The 21,001-nt window shown below is 40.2% G+C and overlaps 1 protein-coding gene across 4 annotated transcripts in view; it reads right to left on the bottom strand.

Annotated features, from left to right (window-relative positions):
* Positions 1-21,001, bottom strand: part of MMP16 (matrix metallopeptidase 16) — a 254,586-nt gene that overhangs the window by 56,547 nt on the left and 177,038 nt on the right. For all 4 annotated transcript variants that reach the window (XM_006112976.4, XM_075920430.1, XM_075920428.1 and 1 more), the window contains 2 exons: positions 17,221-17,382; positions 12,363-12,580 (listed from right to left, as the gene is read on the bottom strand). In XM_006112976.4, coding sequence (XP_006113038.1) covers positions 12,363-12,580; positions 17,221-17,382 — 380 coding nt within the window. The remainder of the gene's footprint in view (positions 1-12,362; positions 12,581-17,220; positions 17,383-21,001) is intronic.

Raw genomic sequence — 21,001 nt, 5'->3', positions numbered from 1 at the left:
AGGGTTATGACGCAGACACATTTGCAGTAAGAGTTAAAGAAAGTAGCAGGCTCATATCTCATGCTGGAGGTAAAGTACCACACTATAAGTGAAACACATGATATGGACAGACAGGTAGAGGAAGCCACTATCATTCTGATTTAACTAGCATGGCAGGTTGGGCTAGGATACCAGAGAGAAAAACTGACCATGTCCTAACCAGCGTCCACTGGAAAACTCTCTCTGAACCCAAAGCTCAAAGCTGCTTATCTCTGCCAAAACTTCTGTGTAAGGGCATTGGGGGAGAGAGATAAATCCAGTTGTTGTAGAATGGCCTTAATTGCAGCAAATTATAGATAGAATATTATGGAAGGGGAACTTAGAAATACAGTTTCACAAATGTAGGCAACAAAATGTTCACTGTTTTCTATGCATCATTCTGTTCAGCCTAGAAATTGCTGCTATAATGTGCTACAAATGTTAATGTGAATGAAACTCATTTCATATGTTATTATATCCCCAAATATGTACATATCTACATCTAAATATATCTATTTATATTGGGTAACTATGAAAACAACTGGGCTGACACAACACTCCCAAAAATGCAAGAACAAACCATTCAAAGACTTGAAGCACTGCTGAAAGCGGTACAATATCTCCAACTGTGGAAAAAAGTAACAGGAGGCCAGCAATAGTCAAAGATACCACACGATCTGATAGAAACCACATAGTTCATGTCCACAGAAAACAGTACCAAACAAAATTCCACATGAAATACAACTCTGAAAAAGCTACAGTTGTACCCTTTGCATTGACCTAGTTAACTACCTGAGGGCTCACAACAGGTATGCTCTTCAAATTACATAATAACAATGGCCAGATTTGATGGTTTGATAGACTACAATAATTAAATATACAATCTAAAAGATATTAAGAAAGAATGCTAAGAGCAGTTAACGCACAAACAGACACTTATGCTACGGCTACACTACAAACTTTGCCGGAAGAGGCAATGCAAATGAAGCACAGTCTCACACGACCTTCTTATCAATAAACTAGGGAAATACAGGCTAAATGGGGCTACTATACGGTGGCTGCATAAATGGCTAGATAACCATTCTCAGAGAATGGTTATTAACTGTTCTCAATCATGCTGGAAGGGCATAAAAAGTGGGGTTCCACCAAGGTCTGCTTTGAGACCGATTATATTCAATATCTTCATCAAGTATTTAGACAATGGCTTAGAGACTACGATTATTAAGTTCGCAAATGAGGCATAAGGCTCTTGCACAAAAAGGGGGTTTTGTGCAAAAAGGAAGCGTCCACACTGCTTTAAATTAAATTAATGGAGAGTGCCTATCTCCTAGAAGTAGAAGAGATTTTGAAAGGTCATTGAGTGCACTCCCCTGCCTTCACAGCAGGACCAAGTACCATCCCTGCCAAATTTTTGCCCCAAATGGCCTCTGCAAGAATTGAACTCACAATCCTCGGTTTAGCAGGCCAATGCTCAAACCACTGAGCTATCTCTCCCTTCTTGCTACTTGTTTTTGCGCAAAAAGGGATCAGAAGAGATTATGGAAATGAAGCATGAGAAAATGCTAATCCACGCTTCATTTGTGTTGCCTCTTCCAGCAAAACTTGTAGTGTAGCTATAGCTTCAGAAACACACCCGATATATCTTTAAAATTAAAAGGGTTAGTCATCTAAATGGCACAGGTTCATCCAGCTATACATGAGAATGTGGATTCAAAAGCAGTGCAGGGATATTTGGATGATTCCCTGGTTGTCAGCCAGAGAAAATCCAGATTCAACAGCTAATTGATCAAGCTTGGAGTAGTACTGAAAAGCTATGAGTTTCTTTAAAAACTTATGAAAATCTACCTTATTATAATTAGCAAAATGAAATTGTGGTTTCTTTGAAAACTCAACCAAACACCTAGAAACAATGTAATTTGTAATATTTTATCTATCAATTAGAGAAAGGGATAATATCTTTATTAATGAAAATAAATAAATATTCTGTTTTATGGGATTTTGGGTTTTTTTTTTTAATACTAGCAGCAGTGATACTGTCAGAGATGACATCAGAGTGACATGTATAAAGTTTGCTTGTTCCTACTTCTATTGTTTGGTGGGTTCTGCTAAAGATATATCATCATCCAAATACATTAGATATTTTATGAAGAATCTAGAGGATTTTTAGGTTAAACCATTGGAACCAAAATACTTGATATTATAAATGGTATGTAATTATACATAGAGCTAGTAACATTTCAAAACAGCAATTGGACACAAGCATTCTGAAGAGCTGGGCCCATGCCATTTTCAAAGAGGCAGCATCACCAACATCACAACACAATTTACTTGAGAGCTGACAAAATATTTGAAGCATTGAGGGTCTGTGATAGAGCCAGGCTGGGCCAGGTTTTACCCTCTCCAATCTCAATACAGCACTCGGCACATGGCCCAAAGATCCCAGTTTAATCAGGGGCTATCAGATGGAGAAGCAATTCCCTCAGACTTCAGAGGAGAAGAAAGCCTCTTTGTTTATATGCATCCAATCTTTTGTACAAATTCCATGCCTAGTTGACTACACAGGCTAGACACAAAGAGGGGACAGAATTACTGTTGTGTGGCAACCATAAATCTGGTGTTTCCTAATGTTTAATGCTTGACATTGTTTGGCTTTGGTTTTAACCTAGATATTACATGCAAAAACATTAAACATGCTGTTCACAAAGGTGTTTGCTCCAGTTACACTAACCATGTTCACAAACAAGATTAAAGTTAATGGAAGTTTTGCCATTGACAGCAGAGGGGCAGCTCTGCAGAAAATATATGTGTCCATATCACTTGGTACTGTGTATCTATGAATACCCTATCCCTAAGGTACCAATTTCCCAACTGGATGAAGCTTCAAAAATGTGTAAATCACATGCCAATAGAATGTTGGGTAAATGTATATTAAGTTTCTCTGTTATGTGGCAATATAATTTGTAATAACATTCAATATTTGGAAAAAACTCAAACATATAAATATTGCTGTAAGTTACCATTTCAGACAACAAATCCTTCCAAAAGGAAAGAAACTGCAGAAGAAAACAAACAACTCAGAGGAATAAATGAACTGAATCTCTTTCCAGTGCTGCTAAACAAACCTGCACTGTCAGTTGCCTAACACATTGTGAAACCCCTTCACTCCCAAAAAAGAGAATATACAAAAAATGAAACTGTTTAGAATATAGAGCTTTAGTTGTAATTTTATGTTACACAAATATTTTCAGAACTATTGGATAAAGCTTACATTACAAGCAATTCCAATTGTTTCCCAAAATGTTTACCTAAATTAGTTGAAAGGCAATGATTTTGTACAACAAGAAATTTTAATTAAGCCTTGTGCTTGAAGTGTTTTTGCAATTATTCCCTTTGGTTCCATTAGACTGTAGCCTCAATTACAATGTATTGTTAATACTACAAGATAACATTTGCTGGTGGTACAAAATTGAGGATATGTCTCAGTGTAATTTTAGATTATTCCTTGCTGTGAGATTTTGTAATTATTTTTTTGTCAATGGTGCACTTTTTTTGTTCTCCTGCCAGAAAAATATTTTTAATCAGTTCACTCCATGAAAAGATTTGGAAACAACTTTTCCCGTAAGCCCTTAAAAGAAGGCAGGTTCCAAAGGATGTAGTAGCATCTTTTGTCCCTTAAATTTGATCTGTGTTAATCTAGAAATGTCTGTTCATTAATTTCATTAGTTTTGTGGAAGTAGGAGGGCCACTGCAGAATAAACTGTGTTAGCTAACTCTGCTGTTCTAGCGGAGAACTATAAAAAGATGATGAAGAGAGGAACTAATTATGCAACTTCTAGTCACATGATTTGGCCCACTGTTGGCTTTGATTGGAGGGAGGGGTTGAGTTCTAATTATGGTTTCAGTATTTTACATCTTTATTACTTCTGATTTTCAATGCTTATTTTTTCAGGTGCATAATTAAACTTTTAATCAGTATAATATAAAGATAATCTTTGGACTACATAAAAATGGGCCATTTTTTATTTGTGTGATCCCAAAGATAAAGTGATCATGAAAACAGGATCCATATGTCCTTCCACAAAAAATAAAAAATGAACGCTATGAAAATGATACATTTCCAGTATTTGGAGTTCCCTTCTATAAAGCTCTATTCTCAGATGTTTGCTTCAGTGGGGATTATTAGTTTCAAACTAAATGAGAAACAAGGACTTGTTAATGTGCATGTTTAACATCAATACATATTTTAACTCAAAAGACTTGTATGGATGATGCCCCCAATCCTACAAACACTTATACATTTACGTTTCTTTAAGCACCTGAGTAATTCCATTAAGTTCAGAGGAACGACTTCAGTGTAAAAGTTTTCACAGGTCTGTCATAGGCTTTTTTAATCTACTCTACAGAGGCATAACCTGTGGGACTTCTCAGTTTCTCCATAAATCTTTCTATGAGCTTCTATGTCACAAGTCACTACTTGCTACTGCTGCTGGAAGTGCTTTCACTGATTTTGCAGGTGGTACGCTTCTTTGTGAGATAGAATCAAACCAACTTTTCATCATGATGTTAAGAGACACCAGTTCTCACTTAGTCACATATATATAAAAATAAAGGGTTAGTAAATGATAATTAAATGTTTTAATAAATTGTTAATCAATTATTATAGATTGTTAATGAGTCCAACAAGTTTATAAGCCTCTATCATACACACACTCTTAACTGTAAGAGTTATTAATCATCTATTAATCATTTATGAGTCATTTGAAAATGTTTCATAAATAGAACCTTAATCTAAAGAGTACCCAGAACTGATATTGCTAGAGTTGCCATTTTTCATACAGACATAAAACTGAACTCCTAGCCACTTGTGCAAACAGCCTATGACACTTAAAAAAAAAGAGTAGAGGTTTAACTTAATTGTTCTGGCCAAAAGATAACTCAGGTAATTACAATCTGAATACCTAAATCCCCCTGTAGTTGGATATGGGACACTCCACTGATTCCTCACCTACCACTTTGTTTCTGGGCAGGGTGATTATTCATCCCTTCCCTAATTTACATGTGTGTTGAAAGGCTTAAGTAATATTTGTAAAAAAAATCCTTTGGAAAAAAATTCTATAGAAGTTATACATATTACTTCTAGCAACTACTTCTGGGTACGTCTAGACTGCAAGCTTCTTTCGAAAGAAGCTTTTTCGGAAGAGATCTTTTGAAAAAACTTCTTCCAAAAGAGAGAGTCCACACTGCCAAAAAGCATTGAAAAAGTGATCTGCTTTTTCGAAAGATAGCATCTTCACTGAATGGACACTCTCATTAAAGTGTGATTACTATGGATGGAGTGGCCACCAGGGCACCTGTGCTTTTTCCTGGAGGCCTCTTCTTTCGAAAAAACTCCCTCTTCCTAGTCTACACATGCCTTTTCTAAAAGAGCTCTTTCAGAAAAAGGCATTCTTCCTCATAGAATGAGGTTTAGCAATGTTGGAAAAACCCCAGCGTTCTTTCAAAAGAACGCGATTGAAATGTGGACATAAGTGAAGTTTTTTCAGAAAAACTGCCATTTTTCCGAAAAAACCCTGCAGTCTAGATGCACCCTCTATCATTATTCCCATGTACTCCCATCCTTCTGTTTCCTAGATCCCTTACCACTTATTCTGATGCCAATATTTCAAACACATCCCTTTTCTCTTAATTTCCAATGGTTGCTTTAAATCCACTGAGTTTTGTTTTGCACTTCACTGATTCAGTGTCACAGAAGCCATGGTTACCCGAATTAGAGCTGTCCTCTTCACTGCTGAGCTAAGGAATGATGAATCCCACCAGAGCATTCTTTCCAATACAATAACATGCAAAGTAGCATATAGGAGGCTGCTGTCTACAGCTTTAGTGAATGCTGACCTCTTTGCTCTCACTCTTCCATGGCAGAAACATTCAGTGTTTTTCCCTTCCGGAACCCAAAGTGCACTCTTCTGAACCTTCTCAGGCTGCCATTGACAGTCAAGACTATGCAGCACTTTAAAGACTAACAAGATGGTTTATTAGGTGATGAGCTTTCGTGGGCCAGGCCCACTTCTTCAGATCAAATTATGGAAGAAAATTGGCATGACCCACGAAAGCTCATCACCTAATAAACCTTCTTGTTAGTCTTTAAAGTGCTGCATAGTCCTGTCTTTTGTTTCAGAAAGACCAGACTAACATGGCTACATCTCTATTACTATTTACAGTTAAGACATTCACAATGCCACATGACATAAAACAGTTACACAAGCAACCCTGGAGACCACTCCAGAGAGCCACTCTCAAGTCACATTCACTTTCATACGGCTGTAGCTTTTTGTGACTTGTGTTTAGCATTAATTTCCCAACCCTTATACTCTTTTCCTCTTACTGCCAAAAATCCAAATTCATAGCAGGTTTCTTTCAGAATTCCTCACTTGCTTACCACAGATTGGAAAACATATATTCTTTTTTTATTTATTTATTTAATAGGGTACATTATGTAAATACACAATTCTGAAATGGAATTTTAATGACATCCATATAGCTTCATGTGAATATGTCTAAAGTCTAGATTAATGGCAAGGGGCAACAACAGCAACCACTCAACTGCCAGAAGACCAAACATTATATGGTTTTTACTTTATAAAAATGTTTCCCCCTCCCCAGTGTTTCTCAAGAGGTGAAGAAGAGTCAGAAAACATATTTGTACAAACTGTGAAGAAAATATTGTAAGTATTATAAGATCATAAACCACACCCCAGTTAGTCCTTATTAAATACCATTCTCTGCCATCCACATCATCATAATTTCACAAGATAATTTTCTTAGGTGTCCATAATATCTCTCTTGCTCCCTATCTAAATGCATTTACACTATCTTGGACTTGAACAGACACAAGCAGCAAATGGAATAGCTGAATTTTTAACTACTTGCCACAGATTATCTCAAGGAATCTAGTACTATTATGGCCAAAAGGAGTATGTAAGGAAAAGTATAGTGTTTCTTTCATGCTGTAGTACTAAGCTATGTCAGAAAGGCTGGAGGAGTGTCTAGCCAGACATTTTGCAGTGAAACAGAGAGGCAGAATAGCATTACGGACAGCATTATGTTCCTTATTCAGATAAAGGTCCTTATCTAGAATTTTCTACAGCCCTTTCTTCTAATTTACAACAAATTATGTAATCCAAGTTTGTCCTTCCCTGATAATCACAAGCTCCTATTTAATGAAAAGAGCTGCTACAAAGGCCGGGGATGCTGTGAAACTTATGAAACCGAGAAGAGGCCAACAAGCACAGTACTACTGATCATGGTGCCGATGATGAGGATGGTGGAGGTAGGGATGGCAGGTGCTCTCTTTCATAAGAATTAACCATGACACAGAATTAATAAAAAGACATGACATTTCCCTGAGTATTAATTAGTTAGAAAAAAATGAACGGAATGACTCCATTTGGAACTACAGGGAAGCAAGGAAATGGTATAGCCATTTCAAGACCAGGACAAATCTGTCCTCTTAAACATTTTTAACAATGAAATAGTTTGTCTGAAGTGATGAACATAATTTATGCCACAGATAGGAAATGCTGGACTAGCCTTAAAGTCTGGCTTACTACTTCAGAAGACTGAAAAAGCAGAATGGATGATATGCAGCATGGGAAGTGAAGGAAATTTATAAAAAAAATCGACTGCAATAATGGATCCTGCCAAATGATCTGAGAAAATGAAGTTCCTTTCAATGAAGCAGATAGCCCCAGATGTATGGACTGTGAGAGGAGTGTTTCTGCTGAGACTGAAGCAGATGAGACTATGAGATACCTTAGAGAGTGCTACACACAGTGACAGAGGGATTCTGCAGTAAAAGCAGATAGACAATGGCATGACAAGTTGCACAGCTTCCCCATGAGTGAGGCAACAGTTTGTTTTCTTTTGTTTTTCATCTATTTGCTACATCCCTGTGGGAGGCATAACTAAATAGAGGGGGGAAATTAGCTGGAAGAAAATACTGAGAGTAAGAGTGAAAACAAAACTCTATTCCTATTCAGCACAATTGTAGGGGATGACAGGAGCCTCTGGAGAAAGAACTGTTGGTGCTCAAAAATTCTGCTATCTCATTTGTAGCTTGTGTCTCTTCAAGCATGATTAGGCAACTGTCCTCCTCCCTGGCCCCGCAATAAGTTAGAAATCAACTTTATCTATATGAAATATAGATTATTTCATACTTAATAAAACTACTTAATAAAAATTCCATAGAATATGTCTACACTGCAAAGTTAATTCGAAATAACAGCTGTTATTTCGAATTAACTTTAATAGAGTCTATACATGCAAACCGCTATTTCAAAATTAATTCGAAATAGCGGAGCGCTTAATTCGAATTTGGTAAACCTCATTCTACAAGGAGTAACGCCAAATTCAAAATAGCTATTTCAAATTAAGTGCTGTGTAGACACTTAATTCGAAATAGGGGGCCTCCAGCCCTTCCCAGGAAGCCCAGGTGGTCACTCTGGGCACAACCAGGAAAATTTACTCTCTTCTCCCCCATCCCCAGAACCATTAAAGGGGTAGACACTGGCCACAGTGCCTGTGCCAGCTCCAAGCCTGCCAGCCCAGAGCCAGCAGTAGCCACCGGGGCCCCAAAACATGAGCCAGCAAGCCGCTAGCAGCCAGCCCTCCACTGCTCCCCAGGAGCAGCTCCCAGGAGCCTGCCAGGGCCCAGAGAAGGCGGGTGCCTTCCTGGTCCAGGGTGGAGATCATGGACCTTATTCAGGTTTGGGGGGGATGCTCCCAACGTCCATGATCTCCACACTAGATGGAGGAATGCAGCCGTTTATGGCAGGATAGCTGCCAGACTGGCTATCAAAGGCCACATGTGAACCCAGGAGCAGGTTTGCATGGAAATCAAGTTGGTCCGGTGACACCCCCAACCCAGAGCCCTGAGCTCCCCTTCCGCTTCTTTCCCTTGCTTCCCCCTTCCAGCTCCCTCCTCCCAGGTTTCCCCCTCCCCTCTCTCTTCCCCTCTCTCACCTTCTTTTCCCAGTCTCCCAAGAGGTTCATATCCGCCCCCCCCCCCCCAGTTTTGTTCAATAAACCCAGTTTCTATTTTTGAACATATGTGTCTTTTGTTTGACATCAGGAAGGGGGTCTAGGTGGGGTAAGTGGAAGGACGTGAGGGAGCAATGGGGTATGAGCACCCGGTGAGGAGGACCGGGGTGGCTCTGAGGGCTCCTCGGGGTGGACGCTCTCCCGCAGGGCCTCCTGGATCCTGACAGCCCCCCGATGAACTCCCCAGATGGCAGCCTGCAGCAAGTGCAGTCGGGCTGATGGCAACGACCCCATGAGACGCATGGCATGCCCCATGGGCAGCTCTGGGTCCATGTGGCCGAGTGCTGTGGTGTCCTGAGTGCAGGCATTCAGGGCACTGCAAGACAGGACTGCTTTGCTGTCCTTCGTCGAGGTAGACAAGCAAGCAAGGAACCTTGAGAACTGTCTGTCTGGGGTGGAGGTAGGGTCCCTTTAAACACGAAGCCCCATTAGCCTCAGGCAGCAGCCCCATGGACTAAGTCCTAACCTGATGCCCTACCGGCACTGGTTCTGGCCAGTCTTAACTTTGGTTCAGGGTCCACTCAGTGTTGATGCGCTATTTCGAAATAGCAAAACGCTATTTTGAAATAGGTTTTGTGTGTAGACACGTTAATTTGAATTACTTAATTCTCAAATTAAGTTAACTCAAATTAACGCTGTAGTGTAGCCATACCCATAGACTTTAAGGTCAGAAGAGACCACCACTATCAATCATATATTCTGACCTGCCGCATTTTTCAAACCAACTATAGATGTTATTTCCATTTTTCCTTTAGCTACATTTATTTTTCTTTTTTCCCAATAACGAACTTCTTCCCTGTTTATCAGAATTGGCAGGGGAATTTTAAGGGCAAGGTTATTCCCCAATGTTCTAAGGAGAAGTCTTTTTGGAACAATGCACTTATTGTGGCTCTACTTGCGGTATATTTGAAGAATTGCAATTTGTTCGCCCCAGAAATCTAAACATTGTTATTAAAAAGTTTCATCCACAAAAGCAAGTACACTTGCTGATCTGTGGCAAGTTTTAAATAAGTGAGCTGTTGTGTTCTTGTATTTATAGTTTGAGTCAGAGCAGGGTCTGTTCCTCCTCTTTGAAATCAAGTTTTAAAAATTGCACAAATTTTATCAAGCACTGTAAGTTGGAAAAATGGCTATATTGAAAAAGTAATGATAGAAAGTAATTAAAAGGAATGAGAAAAATCTCCTTTTATCTTTAAAAATAGCTTTATTAACTTTCACTCTGGAAATATGCAATTAGACATTGCAAGATGTTCTTAAAAATTGCAAATAAAGGTCATGAGCTTGAACAAAAACTTCTGAGGCCCTTGAGTACATCCTAGAAGCTGATATGTAAAGAAAATGGGTTTCCTTGAAATTATTATTACTTGCAGCTTCCTCTGAAAATACTCTGTGAATCTCAGACTGCTTGTTTCCTTTTGCATCTCAATTCTACTTTTAACTTCCTAGCAATCATGGCCACATTTTTAGAAGAGCGTGAGTTCTGCAACCATGATTCCAATTTGCATATGCAACTCTAAAGGTACACAAAAATTGAGTGTTTTAGTTTGCCAGTGACCAACTGGATAATTACCTGGCAATTTGCAAGCACAATTATTTATATTAAATGTGTCAGTGTGCAGGTAAAAAAACGCCTGGCATTGAACATACATTTTGGAAAGTAAGGCCCAAAATACGAACCTATGGATTCTGTTGCTTATTAGACTTGTTGGAATGAGCTTTACCAAGTTTTTGTCACTGAGTGGAGTAGCATGACTAGAAATCTGCTTATTATTGAAACATAAAACCATATTTGAGTGTTTATAAAATGTACGATGAATAAATTATTTTAAGTTAGTAAGTAAAACTGAATTAAAATTGTTTTCTGTTAATGGCTACAACTTTTATTTTCAAATATAAAGGGAAAAAGTAGTTAGAAATTATAATGCATCTATTTGTCTGAAAGCATAGGGCTGGGTAGACAGGCAATTTTGTATTAGTGGTAGATCACATCAGTATTTATCAAATTATGTCCAAATAAATGAGAGTATGTTCTGTTGTTCTTTCGATGGATGATATGAGATGAAGTAGGTATTTTAATATCCTGCTTAATGTATCTCAGAAAATTAGATTCTTCCTTAACCTTTTGGTTTTATTCACAAAGATTGATGGAATAGCACTTCCAAAAAAATCAGACAAAATTTGAAGGAAAGCCAAAAATTCAAATGCGAGGTTATTTCCTTTTTTCAGAAGGACTGACACAATCCTCAGTCTTTTATGGAAAAATAATTTATCTCTTGCCCTTTCCTTGTGAAGAGAATTCAACAATTTGAATGAATTAACATAAAATGCCTCTTCTGGGTATAATTTTGAAATTTAAAAGAGTGATGACATATATTTACAGGACACAAACCCTGCCTAGTCCATTGTTCAGACAAATTTGGGACATCTCTGTGGATTCCAAGATAATATACAACATTAACATTACCTATCGCTTATTTCATGCAATTTGCACAATAACTGCCAGCAAATTAATTTACTTAAGAGAAAGAATAATGATTCTGATATTTCTGTAGCCTGCTATGTAATTTTGAAATTATACAAGGTGCTCTACTAGATCATTCTTCTAACAAATTACTTTGCTTAGATTTGTTTGTCTTTGAGCCTTCAGTGAAGCCTCTCCATCAAAAGGATAGTCCAGTTTGTATGAGATGCACCATATATATGCAGCTCAAGACAACTTGATGAATTGAAATAAAATAAAACATCTGCAAGGAAGTTCTTATAGCAAAAACCTTCACTCAAATATGTATCAAAGCAACCACTGCACAATGACAAAAATCCTTTATAAATGAATGATCTAATTATAAAGTTAAATTGCGGGGTCCTTATAAAGAAGTGTGTGCTGAAGACACAATAACTGCAATGTGCCTGGAAGTGGCTAAGTTCCCAACAAAATCATTCCTATCAGCTTCTATTCATGCCTTGAATTATGTTTTTTTAATCTCTGCATAACATGCTGTATTTACTTACCCTTACATTTTGAGGCATTATAGTTTCTGCTGACATGAATATATTCCAAAAATAGAACATTACAGTAATGCTCTGCTAGACATTTAAGCCATTTGTATATTTATTCCTTAGTTTCTTTTCTTGAACTTTCTAAGTGTGAGAGGGCTGGGAAAGCAGAATCATAATGAATGAAAGCTTGTTTCCTAAAAAAGTAGAAATGCAGACACTTCATGTAACATAAAAAAATCACAGCTTCCTACCTTGAAAACAAACATTTCCCTGCGAAGAATAGCTAGAGTGTTGAAGTTCCCATCACAGATGTTTGGTTTGGTTCCAGGATAGGAAGGTTTGTCAGCAGTGGGCGGCCGAGGAGGTTTAGGCTGCCTGTCATTCTTCCGAGGATCAGCTGGAGGAACAGAACGATGCGGGGGCACTGTTGGCAGAGGTCTTGTTGGTGGTGGGATCTTGTCAGGTGGACCTAAAAAATATCAGCAGGACGTTGTTTAAATCACCATAAACTGCACTACAGAAATCTCAACAAAAATATACCACAAGGAGTATAGCTGTACTGGCAGAAGAATGGCTTAGATGGCAACAGATGCCTTTTCCAAATTCTGAGCTGTGAAGATAACAGTATAACACCATGTGCTTTGGGTCCTTTAAAGCCAAAGGACTTCTGAAGAAAAAGTTGACTACTGGAATTCTGATACCTTCCTTCTTTCTTCCCCGACAAGTTTAAAGACCCCAACAAACTTTAATATCATGAATGATTTACAGTGTACACTTGAGCAGATCGTGTATAGATCTATTTTGGTGAGAACAAAATTTTATTGGTTATGTAAAATATGGGAAATTCATCCTAATCCCAACCAAGACAACCAATTCGTGTTTTTGAACACTCTAATACAGGTTCAACCTCTCTTAACTGGGACTCTCTGGACTGGCAATATCCCTGGTCCCTCCAGGACCAGAGAGTCCCATGGAGGGCTGATGGCTGGGAGCCCAGCAGCAGGGCTGTAGCCCAGAAGAGGGGCTGCCCTATGGCAGAAAAACTGGCAGCCCAGCTGGGCTGCCGCCTGGCAACAAAACTGCCCAGTGAGACCGAGAGGCAGTGGGGTAGCCCAGAGGTGGGGATGGCAACCCGGTAACTGGGCCACCCGGAAGCAAAACCAGTGGCACAGCTGCGCAGCAGAACTAGGAAGAAGTAGGGTTGCCCCATGAGGCAGGGAGCCTGAACGCGGGGCTGCCTGGCGGCAAGGCCAGGAACCTGGGAGTGGAGCTGCTAAGTGGCCAAGTAGCAAAGCAAAGAGTTTGGCAGCCCCACTGCCACCTGGTAGAGTTGCCTGGTGAGGCTGGGAGGCACCAGCGATGCCCAATGAGGCTGAAGCCCAAGCAGTTGATGCCCGGTGATGCAACTGAACCCCAATGGGGGGCTGCCCCGTGGCGCTGGGAGCCCTGCATTGAGAGGCTGACGCAAGGGGAAGCTGGCTGGGAGGCTGGCAGCAAGGCCACAGCTGGGGGGGAGTGGAGTGACAGGGGGCCTCAGAAATGACCATTCCTGATCTGGCAAAATCTCTCATTCAGGACTGGTCAGGTCCCGAGGGTGCCAGACCAATCTTTACTTACATCCCTCCATCCATACATATGGCACATGTGATGGTTGTGTAATAACACAAGCATGTAATAAATTGCATTTATTATATATCTTTGACCAATTAACCTGATCTTTTCCCACTAATCTATCTTTTCTTGAGCTACTTCTAATATTCCATGCTATGTGCTACTCTGTGGCTATGTCAACCAGACTCAAAAATATTTCCTTCTTTGCTGCAAAGATGGAATTTCTATCCCTTCTCCTCCAGCTATACTAGTCTAAGTTGCTAGCAGGTAAAACTGAGTTCTGCACTTGTGATAGGCTTGACGTTTCATATCTTGTGAACCTCAAAGGAAAGGATAATTTCCTAGCTCGTAGGGGGCACAAAACCTCTTTTTAGGCATAGATCTTGAGATTGGCCATTAAAGTTCATGGTATTGATGTACAGGCAGTCCCCGGGTTACGTACAAGATAGGGACTGTAGGTTTGTTCTTAAGTTGAATTTGTATGTAAGTTGGAACTGGTACATATTGTAGGGGAAACTCTAGCCAAACATTTCTCCAGAGCTCAGTTTTATTCTCCCACACCTCACTTCCCTCAGTCCTTTATTCTCAAGCTGAGGTGTCTGCTGAGAAAAGCCGCTCCACGTTTCCCTGGTCTGCTGGGGGCGGGGGGGGGGGGGGGCGCTAGCTTCGCGTCTCCCTGGTCTGCTGGGGGAAAGCAGCTAGTGCAGGGTTGCCTCACCCCGTTTGTAAGTAGGGATCTGATGTAAGTCGGATCCATGTAACCCGGACTGCCTGTATCTGTAAAATATTTCTAAAATAGCTGCTTTGTAACATATTTGACATATTCTGAATAAATGATGCCAAGGTACAAAATAAAGGTTTTAATGGCACTCATTTAGGATGATCTGACTAGTCCATTCATACTTTTGCTATTTGTAAGTAATACGATCATTTCAGTTCTAGAGATATTATTGGATGTAGTGATAGTTCCCATTTTAAACACAGGACATCTCTGTAGGACCAATAATATCTTTGGAAACAGGGGGAAAGTCTGCCCGTTGTATGTAGCTATCTGTCTAAACCAGTTTAACTGTAGTGTCTATCTCTACATGACAAAAATGCCTGCTTTAATTCATCTGCATGATAGTAGGTTAAATAGCATCTTTGCAATCTGAGACAAAACTAAATCTCACATACATGAAATCTGAATGTCTAGTATTTGATCGAAGTAAGTAAATTAACTAGGATAAATGTTTAGTGATTGAACATTTAAGGCAACTTGAACTACCATCAGTGAAATTTAATAAGACATTTATTTCCTTCATAATTTTAAGGAGCATGACATTCATAATTTAGATTTAATTAGGCTGTGAGGAATACTGTCTTCCAATGTAGTTACTTTCATAGAAGAAACTTTTTTTTCAGACACTGAGTCTAAATCACCTTTTGATTTTAGTAGGCAGCAAAGGAATTAATTTGCAGTAGCTAATATTTGAATGACTCCAAATCGAAACTAAGGTTTCCATATTTGATAGTGATATTGGGCATCACTTCTCTGGAGTTCAATAGCATACATCTATATGTATCTACCCTGCACTGTGGCCAGAGATTTAACCTGGCCCAGCTGGCTGAGAAAGCCCCATCCCCACAGCCCTGCTGGGTATGCTCTGACTGGAGGCTGGCTACAAAGGCCTCTGGAGCTCCTCAGTAAGGGCTGACTGCTGCAGGGGAAGGAGGTGCTGCAGGAGCTCCTGGGGAGGAAGCATAACTATATCAAATAGCAGCAGGCTGGCCGAGAGGGACTGCAGTAGAAGCCTCCAGTCCAGAGTGTGAAGATGGAGAAGGTATATTAGGAACCCAGTAGGAAACAGCCCCAGGGTGGAAAATTGCTCCCCAAGAACTCAGCATGTTGAGGTAGGCTTCTCTGCTGAGCAAGTAGTGGATCATGCCACTGCTTCCCGGAGGAGAAGGGTCCTCCTTATCTGCTCTTCAGATACCCTCATGTGGGGGGAGCATTGTCTATTATGTATGGACTCTGTGGCTTTCGGCCATACTACCCTAACCCCAGAGGAACTGTATATTGACTCTGAGGCCGCCGTGCCATACGGTGTCTAGACTCTCTGACCGCTAGTCCAAGTTACCCTGACCGCAAGGGGGAATGTTTGGACTCTGTGGCTGCTAGGCCATACTGAACTGAGTGCAGATTGCTATACATAGGCTGGTCTATCAGCCACAAAAATCTATCTTGAATGGCAGTGCAAGGAGCTGCAGCGGACTTTTTCTGCCCTCTCCATTGGGCAGAGAAGGCACCCCTCGACAAGCTCTTAGAGCTTAATATTTAGTATATGGGCAAAATATCCTTGTCTAGATTGCTAACTTATGAGTTCATAAGAAACAATCTTATTTTGGATAACCACATAAAAGAAATTTTAGCTAGCAATCATTTTGTCCCCTTTGTGGAACATCCTGAGTATAATATATTTAGCATAGATGGATTTGGTTTCTAATCAGAGGCGCACCATTACTCTGTACCTACTCATCTAGCTTTCCTAAAAGCAAAAGATCAGTAAGAAATGTGACCTTGTTAAAAGTCAGTTTAACCCTGAGAGAACACTTACCACTTAGACATTTAAATTGGAAAACTAATGAATGCAAAACAAATTAGTGAACTTAAATGACATCGTTTGCAAATGCAAATGATATCTACCAGTCACTTGATATTCACACAGATTGAAGAGATTTTTCACTGTAAGAATGTAAATGCTCCATTAATTTAGCAAAGAAGATTCTTTAATGGTTAACTGTGGATGCCAAGCTTTTTAAAACTATGTATTAAAAAAAATGCCTTTGGAAATGTCAGACTCTCAGGTGAAAGTCACATTTCCTTTAAATGTTTTTTTTCTTTTCAATTAACTTGCATTTGTTGACTGAATAAAATAAAATGAGAAATTATTTACAGTGGATGTGTCTTTCATTTTAAGCCACACTAACTGACTATGATATACATTTTAAAGAGTAGATTTTTTCCCCCCTGATATGTTGCTTAAAACCTTGGGGTGTTCATAGAAAGCTTTTGAAATCCGTTTTCTACATTTATTGTATTAATAGTGGGGGAAACAGGGGAGGTGCTGAAGCACAGATTGGCTTTACTCAGGGAACTGCATAGTTTTATAACTGATATATTGAGAACCAACCAATTCATCCAGTTATATAAGCCACAGAATACTGTGGATTGAGCTGGTTATGAGTCAGGCTTGCATCTCTTAATAATTTAATAGTTTGGAATCCCTTTACAGATATTCTTTACTAGCAGTTTAAATATTTACGATTACCATTCCAGCTGAGTGCAGATTTAGATGCAAGTTGTGAAGAGAGTGGGACTAAATAAGAGAGTTTCATTAAAATCCATGTCTTTCTCACAGCAAGGAATCAAGACCTCTGGGACTATGGCTGGCACAGCCTATACTCAAATATGCTCTAAAGAAAAATATTTAATATATGTAATAAAATATGACATACCGTATATCTTCTGAATGCCCTGTAAATCATCACTAGGTAGTTTGAAGTTGTCTGTTTCCATATATTGATAAAATGGAGCCATGATTGCAGTGGGGTCATTGGAATGCTCCAAGCCTAGAGCATGACCCAGTTCATGCACTGCCACTAAAAATAGATCATTTCCTATTGAAACAAAAAGAGTAAATACTTTAGAATAATATGACTAATCAAGTAAGGTAAACACAGAGTCCTGAATACTGAATATATTTTAGTGTGTTCATAATATAACAAAAAATCAAGAGCCAACATACAAAGAAGAAATATAAAGGGAACACTAGAACAGCTGCAGACTTTTTTTTCTTTTAAACAAGCGAAGAAAGATTATCACTGATGAAAGAGACGTGGTGATTATTTTATGGATTGAAAAGACTGGATTCATCTTTGTTCATATAGTCTTGTGAGTGTACATGGTTAGTGCAAAAAGCATATTACAGTACGCAAATCTTGATAGTCATGACTAACTCGGATACTACTGCAAATTTCAAATGAATCCTGCAATATGACTGAACAAAAGCATTTGTTTTGGGAAGTAGGCTTGACTTCAAACGGAAAATATTGTTTGTGATAAAGTTCATAAACTATACACACCTATTTAGGCTAAATGTGTGAGCAGTTAGCTTCGTAAGAGTATTCTCCTCTGCATAGCAACATTCTATTTTTATTGCAAAGAGCTGTGAATAATTAGAAATGCTGATCTCTGGAATTATTACAGTCTTGCTGAAAACTACAAATATGGGCCCTGATTCTGCAATTCTGCAAGAAAGTATACTGCAGGATCACAACGCTACATTGTCTATTGTTTAATCATCTTTCTTCCCCCGACCACTCAACAAAATTGCTTTGTGTTTCTTCATGAGCTTTTTTTAAATAGAGACTTAAGCCCTAGTTCTGCAAACAGACCCATTGAAATCAATGAAACTATTCCTGTGCAGCAGTAGTGTAAAGTCCCCTTAGTATCTGGCTTCTTGTAACAATTTCACCAACAATAAAGCCAGACTAAGGCTATGTCTAGACTGCAGGCTTCTTTCCGAAATAACTTTTCTGGAAGAGATCTTCCAAAAAAAAAGTCTTCTAAGAGAGTGTCCACACTGTTAAAGCACATCGAAAAAGTGATCTGCTTTTTCGAAAGATAGCATCCATACTGAATGGACGCTGTCTTGCATTTAAGAACTCCCTCTTCTCTGACCACAGATGTCTTTTTCCGAAAGAGCTCTTTTGGAAAAGGCATCTTCCTCGTAGAAAGAGGTTTACCAATCTCGGAAAAAACCCTCTGTTCTTTCGATTTAAAAAAAAAAACACAATTGCAATGTGGACGTAAGTGAAGTTTTTTCAGAAAAACAGCTGTTTTTCAAAAAAAAAAAACCCTCCGTAGTGTAGACATAGCCTAAATATGAGATGTAAGGGCTATATTGTCCCCAGACAGGCAAGTCTCAAGTTGGAAAAGGAAGTGCCCAGAGTGAGCAATTATTGAATATAATGCAAGATATTTGGAGCCAACTCCCTGATTCTCCATATATTGGTATAATGCCTAGAACATGCAGGTGCTCTAACAATATAAATGATATATAATAACAGACACAAAATCTATGGGGTAATATCTTTCATTGGACCAAATTTGTTGGTGAAAGAGACAAACTTTTGAGAAACCCTTTGTAGCTCAAAAATGTGTCTCTCTCACCAACAGAAGTTGATTCAACAAATAAAGATTACTTCACCTGCCTTGTCTCACTTATAGCTTGGGACCAACATGGCTACAAGCACACTGCAAAAAATAATAACAGTAGAAGTTTATTTTCATTTGTCTTTGCCACCCACTTATCCACACCCACCCACAATGCTGGGAATTGATCCTCTACTTTAGTGACTTCCCATCTAAAGAGGCTCGTGCTTCCATACTGCTTCCCAAATTCCCATATTGAAATAGTCGGTCATACCATCTGCTGTTCCTGAAACCCTCTTTAAGAGGAAAGGGTTTCATATCATAGAAGTTAATACAGAACTAGTCAGTATTGGCTCTCTGACTAGTACACTGGTACTGAGAAGTATATGATGCAGCAAAGAACAACTGTACCGTGAAACTGCAAAAGGTCTTCTTCAGGTACAGTTATGAAGGAGTAAGAGCAGGGCTGGATTACCCAATAGGCAGACTAAGCATGTGCTTAGGGCACCAGCAAAGCAGGGGCACCAAAAAAAAAAAAGTATGGTATAGTATTGTTTTTATTTTGAATTACATATGGGGGAGGGGGACGCCATAATCTTTTCAGTGCTTGGGGCCTCTAAAGGTCTTAATCCAGCCCTGAGTAAGAGAGATACCGTGGAAAACGCTCTCCGCGCCATCCCTCACTCTCGAACACACACTTTCTTTTCCTGTCTGCCCACAAAAAGGGAAATCAGAAAGATACTGAATCTGTACAGACAAATACACTGGTAACTGGAGGTAACACTGGTTTTTAAACATGGCAAAAAAAAACCAAACCAAACAATCACATACACATATTAGAATGAATAAGAAAGATTTTTAAGTATCAAATTGATAGTACATCCAGTTTTTTCAAATATTTTCTTATTTCTGACATGTAAAAATGAATCTTATCCTGACTTCCTATGCCAATATGAACATATAGCCTACGTCTAGACTGGCATGATTTTGTGGAAATACTTTTAATGGAAAAGATTTTCCGTTAAAAGTATTTGCGCAAAAGCGCATCTAGATTGGTCCCGGAGTTATCGTTATAACGATGCGCTTTTCCGCAAAAGCGCGGTCTACATTGGCGGGATGCTTTTGCGCAAAAGCAGAAGCCCGGAACCATTATGAAGAGGGCAAAAGGGCACCAGCCCTTTCCAGGGGCGGGGGCTGGAACTCCTTTGAGACACGTGCTTAAAGGGATCTCCCTGGACAGCCGTTTCTCTCCTGCTGCGTGCTATAGGACCTCTTGCAGGGACTGACAGCCGTAGCAGTTTTGATGGTTGCCCTCGGCCTTTTTGGACACCACTGCCTTTTGTCACTTAGTGCCTTTGCTTGTTTTTTCTTCATCTCCCTTGTTTTTTCTGCCATGGAGCTAGGGGTGGCCATGTGCCTGCTCTGGCCCCTTCCGGCCATTTTGGAGTGACTGGGGCTGGTGCTCCAGGCTGCTGCCCTCCTGTTCCAGGACATGGAGACGCAGATCGCTTTGGACTCCCGCACCACGGAGGCCATGGTGTCCCTGTGGCATCCCCTCCACCCCAGGGTGGAGAGGACACTGTGGAGACTGGACACCAGTACGGACTGGTGGCATCGGCTGGTCCTGGGGCAATGGGACGACCAGCAATGGCTCCGGAACATTCACATGCGAAAGCGGACGTTCCTGGAGCTGTGTACCTGGCTCACCCCTGCGCTTCAGAGAGCCACCACCCGGCTGCGGGCACCCATCCCCGTCGACAAGAGGGTAGCCATCGCACTATGGAAGCTGGCCACCCCGGACAGCTACCAATCGGTGGCACACCAGTTCGGGGTGGGCAGATCCACCGCTTGTCATTGTGATGGAGGTAAGTTCCAGGGTGAGTGGGAAGTGGGGTTGGGGGAGGGTGTTGCACTCCATGCCCAGGGGCAGTCAAGACTCCAGGCTGGGTCACCCAGGGGTTTGGGCCGTCCCTCCCTTGCACAGGCCTGCTGGTGGGGGGGAGGGGCATTGGATGAGGGGGCCCTGGTGTGTGTGCGTTTGCGTGTGAGTGAGCACAGAGGGTATCACGGGGGGGGGGGGGG

This window comes from Pelodiscus sinensis, chromosome 2 (assembly GCF_049634645.1).
Source record: "Pelodiscus sinensis isolate JC-2024 chromosome 2, ASM4963464v1, whole genome shotgun sequence".
NCBI classification, from domain to species: Eukaryota; Metazoa; Chordata; order Testudines; family Trionychidae; genus Pelodiscus; species Pelodiscus sinensis.
Note: the sequence above shows the minus strand (reverse complement) of the source record. Positions and strands in the feature narration are given on the sequence as shown.